We start from the raw sequence: 10,248 nt of genomic DNA, 5'->3' as shown, positions 1-10,248 counted from the left end.
TCCGTTTCCCTCCTCCCACCTTTCCCCTTTCACCTCCCATAACCTCCGCCCCGCTCCCATTAGGCCTCTGGGTCACGCCCCTTGGCTCTACCCGTTACCCAATCCCGTTAACTTGCTCAGCTCCAACTCTTATTCTCATTGGTCCCCGTGCGCCTCTATCCCCGCACGTGGTCCTGAGCGACGGCGTCTCCCGCCCGTGAAGGCCGGAGGGCGGGACTTCCGGGGGCGCGCAGCCCAATAAGCACGCGCCGGCTCTCTGCCCAGGCGCTCGCCCCCGCCCCCTCGGCGCCCTGCTCCCGCCCCCGGCTTCGCCTCCCGCTGCCGCCGCCGCAGCCGCTGCCGCTGCCGCCGCCGCCGCCACCGCCGCCGCCGCTGCCGCCAGCATGCCGCATGCCTTCAAGCCCGGGGACTTGGTGTTCGCCAAGATGAAGGGCTACCCGCACTGGCCGGCCCGGGTGAGGCCGCGCGGGAGATGGGCCAGGCGGGGGGGTGGGGCAGTAGGGGCCCGGGCCTGAGGGACCCGCGCGCCGGGGGTCGGGGGGTCCCCGAGCTCCAGGGACCCGCCCAACATGGGTCTGGGGGGTCCCTGGGCCTGAGGGACCCGTGCGCCGGGGGTCGGGGGGTTCCCCGAAACTCAGGGACCCGCACGACGGGTCTGGGGGTCCCCGGGCCTGAGGGATCCGCGCGCGGGGGTTCTGGGGGCTCCGGGCCTGAGCGACCCGCGCAACGCGGGCTTGGGGGGGGTCCCCGGGCCTGAGGGAGCTCGCGCCGGGGGCCTGGGAGTCCTGGGGCCTGAACGACCCCGCGCCGGGGGTTTGGGGGTCCCGGGGCCTGAGGGAGCCCGCGCCGGGGGCCTGGGGGTCCCGGCGCCTGAGGGACCCCGCGCCGGGTCCGAGGGCCCCCGGGCGTAAGGGAGCCCGCGCGGGGATCTGGGGGTCCCGGCGCCTGAGGGACGCTGCACCGGAGTCCGTGGGTCCCCGGGCCTGAGGGAGCCCGCGCGGGGTTCTGGGGGTCCTGCCCCGGGGGCCTGGGGGTCCCGGGGCTTGAGGGAGGCCGCCCCGGGGGTCTGGGGGTCCCGGGGCCTGGGGGAAGCCGCGCCGGGGGTGTGGGGGCCGCCGGGAGGCCCAGAGCCAAGGGAGGTGGGGTTTGAGGGGGCAGGGTTCAAGTTTGAAGGAGTTGGTGGTGTGAGGAGAGCTGAGGAACCCGGGTTTAAGGAGAGGAATCACAGGGATGGGGAGGGGGTGCCCCGACTGAAGATCTCATTGTGCGGCCCCAGGCCATGTGTGCGGGCGGGCTAGAGATGAGGGATGCAGTAAGGGAGAAGCGCTGAGGGTTAAGGCAGAGGGGGGCTGAGGGAGGCTAGGGCTGGAAATGGGGCGCGGGGGTTGTGTTCACAGGATCACTGGAGCTGAGAGGACTCATCTGATAATGTGGGGTGTCAGGGACCAGAGCTTGGAATGAGACTTGCTTAAGGGAGCCTGGGGGGCTGGTGCCCTGTGAGGAGCCCCCCCACACTCCTCTGGCGGAGGGGCCTGGCTGGGGTGTGGGGCCGAGGGGGACCTTGGAGTGGTCCTCCCTGATACTTGAATCAGATACCTTTTCAGGCTCAAGCCCAAGAGGGAGAGCATCTGAGGGGAGGGGTTGAGCCACGGGGACTTTGGGGATCCCGTGTAGAAGTGGAGATCCAGGGGACCCAGAGGGTCTGACGGGTGCAGGGCGTCCTGAGTCTGGAAGTCTCAGAGAGTGCAGTTCCAGGCACTATCCAGGGCAGGCCAGTGTGGAGGAGGGACCTGGATGTTGTCATCCCCACGTCTTAGGGATAAAGTTGCCCCAGAACCTAGGCTGGTGGAATATGCATGACAGGATTGAAGGAATTTGGGGGGTGGGGGGTGAGAGGCCCAGGCAGCAGCAGGGGGCATGGGAAGGATGAGGCTGGAACTGAAGCAGCACAGGAGTTGCCCAGGCAGTAGTGTGAGATGGCTGGAGATTTCAGCCTTGCGCCCTGCTTTTTGGACTCCCTCAGGGTGGGAGTAAGTAGAAGGGCATCACGCAGAGCTGGGGGTCTGGGTGCAGAGAGGCTGCCACAGGAGGCCAGGAAGGGACACTGGCTAGGCGGTCTTGAGCACAGTTGGAGCTGGTGCTGCCGCTAGGATATCTGAGCCTCAGGCTCAGAGGCGGGTCCTCGGTGAGGTCAGAGCAGAAGCCAGGCCTGGAAGGCGTGGCAGGCTAGTTCTCAGGGAGATGAAGTTTGGGAAGCTTCTGTGCATGAGTGGGATGCTTGGGATGGATGCCAGATGCCCAGGGACCAAGGACTTTGAAAAGTAGCCCAGAGAACTGGGGAAGGTAGCTGGGTGAGGGGTGGCAGGGAAGGTTCCAGTAACCCCCAGGCGTAGTAGAGGATGCGAAGGGATTAATGGGGACCAGAAAACTCACTTTATAACCTGATTTGCTCGGGCTTATTTTCTTGGGGGTACTCTAGAGCCATGAAACTTTACGGGCACTTCCCTACTTTCCAGAGTACCAGCTTCTGTCTCTCCTCTGTTCCCCCTCCTGCCAGCTCTCTAAGCCCGGAACATTTCCAAGCACCTGATTGGAAGTGAAGGGGCTGCTAGCCTCCTGTGGGGAGGTGACTGACAGCTGCCGGGGCCCATGGGCCTGTAGGGAGAGGGTGGGACTTCCTGGATGCTCAGGGCCTGTCTCCTGCAGCCCACCCCCCACCCTCTGCATCTTTGGAGCTGCCAGCTGCAGCCTCTGGGAGACCGACCACACCGACCACCGATCGCCTCTTTGCGGGAGGGGTCCCGTGGGAGGGTCTTGGGAGTGTAGAGAAACTGAGCTTGACCCCATCTCCTGGAGCTTTGCTCAGGTGAAGCACCTACCCTGGAGGCAGAGAGAACACTGGGGGGGGGAGGGGACAGGTACTCACAGAGGGGGGTTTCCTAGAAGAATGCAGATGCCTCACTGGAAGGTGATGTGTCTCCCTCAGTCAAAGACTCCTTTCCTCCCAGCGTGCTTACCTCATTAGCTGGTTTCTCAGTGATTTCCTGGGTCAGTGGGTGAAGGTGTCCCCCAGCCACCCCCTGACCTGCCTGTCACTGCAGATCGATGACATCGCTGACGGTGCCGTGAAGCCCCCGCCCAACAAGTACCCCATTTTCTTCTTTGGTACACACGAAACGTAAGTGTCTGCAGGTGGGGCTTGATTTTCCCAACTGGTGCCTCCTGGGGCCTCCTGGGTGGCCCGACTCACCTGGGACTGGCCCCCATGGTTCCTTTCTCCAGAGCCTTCCTGGGACCCAAGGACCTGTTTCCTTACGACAAATGTAAAGATAAGTACGGGAAACCCAACAAGAGGAAAGGCTTCAATGAGGGACTGTGGGAGATCCAGAACAATCCCCACGCCAGCTACAGTGCTCCTCTGGTGAGTACCTGGGGATGGAGAATGACTGGTGTGGTGTCTGCAGAGCTCAATTCATGCGCGAATTGGGCGCCACAGGTGGTCTTAGCTTGTCTCATAGGAAAGGAGCAAGGGCTCATTCCCCCCTTGGCACTGCTGACTGTTCTCTGTTGGGGTGTCCTGGGCCATCCTGGGCACGGTGGGGTGAGTAGCATCCCTGGCGTCACCCACTCCATGCCAGCAGTGCCCCACCCGACCCCCGTCCCCGAAGTCATGACAACCATACACGTCTGCAGACATTGACGAGTACCCCTGGGGTTGTGGAGGGCTGGAGGACCACCCCTGGTGAAACCCAGTGCTCTGCAGTTAGCTTGGGTTTATAATAGCGTTATTACAGCTCTTAAAAAGTCTTTTGTGTTCTCAGAAAAAAAAACTTTGTCAGTAACACACCTCCCTTCCCCCGTTACTGCCAGATTTTAGGCTTGAGAAAAGGCTGTGGTTAATCAATGTGAGAGTTTTTGCTTAGGTGGAAAAAAGTGCCAAGAACCACAGAGATGACATCTCAGTAGCAAATCAGTGTCAGGAAATGTTCAGGGAAAGAAGGAATTCAGAAGAGTCGAAGTGAAATTCATGGAAAGCCTTGGAAGGTGGCAGAGAGCTACCTTGCTCTGGGCATTTTGGGAAGAGATGCAGATATGAGGGGAGGCTGGGCTGGGGTTCTCTGCTCTGCTTTCAGCCACCATTTTTTTGATTTCTGCAGGAGGTGCAGGGACGCAGAGTAGTCTGGCTTCAGGAGGGGTGGGCGTGAGGTTGGCTGGGAGGCCATGCAAACTACAGGGGGCAGAGTGTCCTTGCTGGAGAAGAAGAGGGCCTGCGGCCTGGTCTGTGGGGAGGGTCGCGGGAGGCGGAGAGGGTCTGATGTGTGTGAGCTCAGCCACCACTGATCTGGTAGGCGCTGCTCTATTGAGGGACCAGTAGTCCAAGATGGAGCAGACCCACTTCTGGCCTCCTGAGAGCTCAGGTTCGCTCACCGGCTGTCTCTTGAGCACTGAGGGTTTGGCACCCCTTTCTCACGGGGCCAGGCTCACATTTAGTGGATGTTGGTGGTGGTCTGCTTTTACCTCCTCAGGTGGGTCTAGGAGAAGGAGATCCCCCCTCTGCTGCCCACCGTGTCTCCTGGCTTCGTGGGTGAATGGGTCGGAAGGTCTTCAAGACAGTTGGGTTCTGTGTGATCCTTCCCTGGTCCCAGCTCAAGTGCTGTTGGTTACGTCCTAAGCTTATTACTGCTGGTGAATCATCACACCATCTAAAATTTATTGCACGCCCACGGCTTGCTAAGTGCTATGTAGATGCCTGCCCTCGAGGAAATAAACTCAAAAATGGTACAACCTTGACATTAAACTGGCCCTACACAGACTCCCCAGGTTGAGAAGTAGCTGTTAAGTCTGAGAGCTTGTCTTGCTCTTTGGTTCTCTAACGAGCCTATGGCTCCACACTGAAGGTCTGTTTAAGATGCAGATTTGTGGGCCCCACGCATGGAAGTTTGGGTTTCAGGAGCTCAGGCCTGGGACCCCTGAGGTGTTCCTTTCCACATGTCAGCCTGGATGTTTCTGATGGAGCCAGGCCACAGGCACGCTTTCGGAAGCAGCCCTGTGTGGGTACCGGAGCGGTTTCTTTGTGTAGCCTTCAAGTTTTTCATTTCTTTTTCCATCTTGAATGGGAACGCATACTCGCGGTACACAATTGGATAAGATACGGAGGCGTGTAGGGATAGTGGGCAGTCTGCCCTGCCTCCCGGTCACTCTGCTGCAGTGTCCTGTCAAGATAACCATAGCTACTCATTTCTTGTACGTCCTCTGAGGTTCTGTATTCCTATGAAATCCTACACAGCTTTCCCTTCTGAAGAATAGAATTCTTAATTTTGCTTATTGTTCTCCAAAATATATCTTTTTTTAAGTTTACTTACTTATTTTTATTTATGATTTATTTTTTAAAAGATTTTATTTATTTATTTGACAGAGACAGCGAGAGCAGGAACACAAGCAGGGGGAGTGGGAGAGGGAGAAGCAGGCTTCCAGCAGAGCAGGGAGCCCGATGTGGGGTTCGATCCCAGGACCCTGGGACCATGACCCGAGCCGAAGGCAGACGCTTAACGACTGAGCCACCCAGGTGCCCCGTACTTATTTATTTTTAATAATCTCTACATCCATCATGGATCTCAGGATCCTGAGATCAGGAGTCGCACGCTCCACTGACTGAGCCGTCCAGGTGCCCCAATGTATATATATATTTTTTTAAGATTTTATTTGTTTGACAGAGAGAGAAAGAGAGAGAGAGAGGGAGTGCACAAGCGGGGGGAAGGGCAAGCAGAGGCAGAGGGAGAAGCAGGCTCCCTGCAGAGCAGGGGGAACCCGACACGGGGCTCGATCCCAGGACCCCGGGACCATGACCTGAGCCGAAGGCAGTTGCCCAACCAACTGAGCCACCCAGGCGCCCTCCCCATAATATATTTTGACTGTTGGTTTGCATGCAGAGAACATACTCATTCTTCCCGACAGCCTTAACTCAGCTGGTTCTTCCACTAAGAGGGGACAGCAAGCCCTGTTCCTGCATCTCCTTGCCAAGGTGGGAGGTGGAAGGTGGTATCTGAGTGTGGTTCCAACTTCATTGTCCTCTGGTCCACACAGTAATCCTGAGAGTAGCCTGGGCAGGTAGCATCTTTTTCATTTTCCAGATAAGCAAACTGAGGCCCAGAGGGACCCAGCTAGAATCTGAGGCCTCTTAGACCTAGACCAGGGTTTTTCAGCAATTGTGGCTGGATCGTTCTAGGCCCAGGGTGGGCGGGGGGGGGTGCTCCTGGGCACTGTGGGGTATTTGACAGCATCCCTGGCCCCCACCTACTGGATGTCAGGAGCGCCCCAGTTTCAGCAGCCTCAGATGTCCCCAGAAATTGCCAAATGCCGCCAAGAGAACAAAGTCATTTCTGGTTGAGAACCATTGGCTTAGAAGGATCCTAGAAATACATGCTTGTCCCTCAATAGAGGAAAAGGGACAGGGACCTCTCCACGGTTCTCAAGCTGGTGAGCATGAGCTAGGGCTAAAGCCCGGGCCTCCCATGTCCCAGGCTGGAGGAGGGCCCCGAGAGTAATCTCTGCACCTTGGGCTGGGGTTAAGAGCCCTGTGGTGTGAGCACAGGGACCTGGGTTCGAGTCCCGGCTCTAGCACTTGCTTACTCTGGGCCTTGGGGCTCCACATTGCCTCTCTGAGCCTCAGTCTCCTCATTTAAGACAGAGGGTCATGGTAGTGTCTTCGTCTCCCAGGGTTGCTGGGGGGAGCCCCGTGAGCAAGCGCACATCAGGCACCTAGCACAGGCACAGTGCTGAGCAGGTGACAAGGTACCAGTTTCGAATGAGGCCAGGCTGGACGTGACCTTCCCACTCCGCCTCAGTCACCCTCCTGATCCATTAAGGCACTGAGAGACAGGAATGCTCGCCTCCGTCACCAGACCATCAGGCTCGGGATGGTTGGAGGTCGGCTGGCTCTTAGCCTTTGTCTCCTGGTTCCTCTCTGAGCCCCATCCTTTTCTGTGTGGACCAGATTTCCCCAAACCTTTGCCGGCAGGCAGTTAGATCCTGTGGGCTGACCCCAGGAGATCCAGAGTTCCCGGCTTTATCTACGGGCACAAGGTAGGGCCAGTCACTTACCTTCCCAGAGAGTCTGTTTTCCTAATTTTGGGACAGGCCCGTTTGCCCCAGCCACCTGGCCACACCTGAGAGTCGTGAGTTGGACCCCAGTTAGTGGGGAGCTTGGCAGAAGGAAGGAGGGGTTTTAATCAGCAGCAGCTGCGTCCAGTGGCCTGGGCCTAGAGGCCAAGGCAGACCTGACTGGTATCCCGCCCCTGTCACATAGTCGCTGTGATCCTGAGCTGTCACGCCACCTTTTCCTCAGTTGCAAAATGAGGGTCACCGTTCACACCCGGTACACCCAGGGAGAGATGGTGAACTTGGGGCAGGGGCTCGCTCTGAACCAGTGCCAGCCCTTACTGAAGCTGACCCTTCTGTAGGAGTGCCGTGGGCCTAGTCACTTAGCCTCTAAGCTGCTGTGCCTCCCCTGCCATGGAGAACAGGGGTCATGTCTCCCTGCTCCCCACCAGGGCTGCCGTCCACCGAGAAAGCGACATTATTCTCTCCTATCGTTTGAGGTTCGGGGCCTGACCTACTTAGTGTCACATCCTTCAATCTTGTCAACCATTATACAGACTGGGCCCTGTCACTGTGCCACAGGGGAGATAAAAGGTCCTCGGTGCTGAGTGCAAGGCCTTGCCAACACCTGGCCTTTATTTTTCTCACCTGTTAACCCGGCCACGTGAAGGCCGGATGGGCTCATGACCTGGGAAGGACTGGGGGCTTCCTGCAAGAGGTCATGGACGGGCCGGGTCCCCTCCCGCCCTTTCCCTCTGGCTGCCCCCGCTCTGGTACCCGCGTTTCCGCTCTTCTAATGCGTTTCCGTGTTGATGTGCTGCCAAGACCTTGCCCGTCTGCTGTCCGGCGCTGGCGGGTTCCCTTCCTCCTGAGCCCCTGGCGGCCCACGCTTCCGCTTCTCCTTGCTCCTCGGTCCTGGTCTCACCTCGTGCGTCCTGTCGGCGTGGCCCTGGAGGGTCCTCACATGCGCGTTTCCTTCTTGTGCCCCTGCTTTTTTCTTGGCCGGTGTGCATGTAGCACTCCGACCCACTGATGCCCCAGCCGTGATGACGCCAAGGGAATGTGACTTTTTTCTTTCTTTTTTGATTCAGGAAATTCACTATTTTAACCATTTTAAGCATATACCTCAGTGGCTTTTAATACCTTCATAGGGTCACATGATCTCTATTATCTAACTCAGCACATTCCATCACCCCGCAAGGAAACCCCCTCCCCATTACTTGTCATCCCCAGTTCTCCCCTTCCCATAGCCCTGGAGAACTCCTTTTCTTTTTTTTAATAATTTTTTTTTTTAAGATTTTATTTATTTATTTGACAGAGAGAGAGACAGTGAGAGAGGGAACACAAGCAGGGGGAGTGGGAGAGGGAGAAGCAGGCCTCCCGCCGAGCGGGGAGCCCGATGCGGGGCTCGATCCCAGGACCCTGGGATCATGACCTGAGCCGAAGGCAGACACTTAACGACTGCGACCCGCGGGCCCCCAACACTCTTTTTTTTTTTTTTTTTTAAAGTAGGCTCCACACCCAACGTGAGACTTGAATTCACAGCCCTGAGATCAAGAATGGGGCGTTCCACTGACGGAGCTGGCCAGGTGCCCCACCTCTGAGAACTGACGAACTTTCTGTTTCTGTGAATTTGCACATTCTAGATAGTTCACATAAAAGGAGTCCTATTTGGCTCCTCAGCCCTGGTTTCTTTCACTGAGCGTGGTTTGGAGGTTCATCCACGCCGTAAGCCACGTCAGAGCCTTGTTCCTTTTTATGGCAGAGTAGTTTCCATCCCGTAGCCGGGCCATGTTGTGTTTATCAGTAGGTGGCCGTTCGCCTTGTTTGCAGAGAATGTAGCTTTAAAAAGTTTCAATCTCTCTCATAAAAAAAAAGAGAGAAACCAGTTATTCAGTAAAGAAGTCCCACGAAATAACACGATCGGGTTTTACGCTCGGGCTCAGCTGTGCTGGGCACCCCAGGCCTGTCGTGGGCACCCCGTGGCACGTTGTAGCTGTGCAGGTCCTTGTCCCCCGTTAGCATGTGGGCTCCCCGAGGGCAGGGATGCCATCTGGCTCACGTCTAGCCCCTGCCCTTTTGCATGCTTGGGACAACTTCTCAACTAAAATGTCACGCCCTCCAAGGTTCCGCCCCAAAACGCACTTCAGAATACTCCTGCCCCTCCCCGATCCCTTGGCACCCATGTGCCAGTGCTGTCCTCTCTCCCTGTCCCCACAGTGTGACGTGAACATGCTGCAGCGTCTCCCGTCTGCCTCTTCCCCTGGACTGTAAACCCCCCGGGGGCAGGGGCCTGCTGTGCTCGCTGGCACAGGCTCGCTGCCTACCCCGCCCTGTGCCCGACGCAGGCCCCTGCCCACGCGCCCGCTGAGTGTGTCCCGAGCCCGGCACAGGGCGAGCTCGGAAGGGGTTGCTGTGTAAGCACCTGCTGGCTCTGTGGCTCTCTTTGCCTGAGCGGGCACGCTGGGTGACACAGAAATCACGGCGCCTCGCAGGGCAAGCCTGGAGGGCCTGTGTTCGTAACGATGAGAGTATTAATGATAGAAAAGCCGGCTCTGGTGGGCCTCTGGCCAGGCTGGGCACTATCCTCAGTGTGTCACGTCCCGCGTCTGCCTCATCCTGCCCACGGCCCTGTGAGGCCAAGGTGGTGCCATCCCCATTGCTCGGTTTGGGGAACGGAGGCACTGAGAGGCTAAACCACTGGTCCAAGACTTGATCTGCAACCCAGCACCCCCTGCGCGTGTCGTCTTGCCCTCCAGCCTCCGCTCTCGGGGCTTTCTGGGCCGCGGGGCCCCAGTTTGGGAAGTGAGGGGGCCAGACCCTGACATTTGAGACCCCGCCGTGGGTTCTGCCCTCTGGGTCACCGTCCTGATGGTGACTCATGGTCTGTGCCCCCCCCCCCCCCCCCCCAGCCGGTGAGTTCCTCTGACAGCGAGGCCCCTGAAGCCGACCCGGCGGGTGAGAGCGAGGACGACGAGGTCCGGGGGGTCATGGCCGTCACAGCCGTGACCGCCACAGCGGCCAGCGACAGGATGGAGAGTGACTCAGACTCAGACAAAAGCAGTGACAACAGTGGCCTGAAGCGGAAGGCTGCAGCCCTGAAGGTAGGGGTGGGGCAGGAGCTCCTGGCCCGGGGCGGGGGGGGGGGGG

The 10,248-nt window shown here is 58.5% G+C and overlaps 1 protein-coding gene across 3 annotated transcripts in view; it reads left to right on the top strand.

Moving 5' to 3' along the window:
* The first annotated feature begins 321 nt into the window (after positions 1 to 321).
* Positions 322 to 10,248, top strand: part of HDGFL2 (HDGF like 2) — a 20,470-nt gene continuing 10,543 nt past the window's right edge. For all 3 annotated transcript variants that reach the window (XM_025861388.1, XM_025861387.1, XM_073887213.1), the window contains exons 1-4: positions 322 to 455; positions 3,102 to 3,178; positions 3,283 to 3,421; positions 10,011 to 10,202. In XM_025861388.1, coding sequence (XP_025717173.1) covers positions 384 to 455; positions 3,102 to 3,178; positions 3,283 to 3,421; positions 10,011 to 10,202 — 480 coding nt within the window. In that variant the 5' untranslated portion in view covers positions 322 to 383. The remainder of the gene's footprint in view (positions 456 to 3,101; positions 3,179 to 3,282; positions 3,422 to 10,010; positions 10,203 to 10,248) is intronic.

This window comes from Callorhinus ursinus, unplaced genomic scaffold (genome assembly GCF_003265705.2).
Source record: "Callorhinus ursinus isolate GAN/ISIS: 27379988/994484 unplaced genomic scaffold, GSC_fseal_2.0 scaffold77, whole genome shotgun sequence".
Lineage (NCBI taxonomy): Eukaryota > Metazoa > Chordata > Mammalia > Carnivora > Otariidae > Callorhinus > Callorhinus ursinus.
The sequence above is the reverse complement of the archived record's forward strand: the minus strand, read 5'-3'. Positions and strand labels throughout refer to the sequence as shown.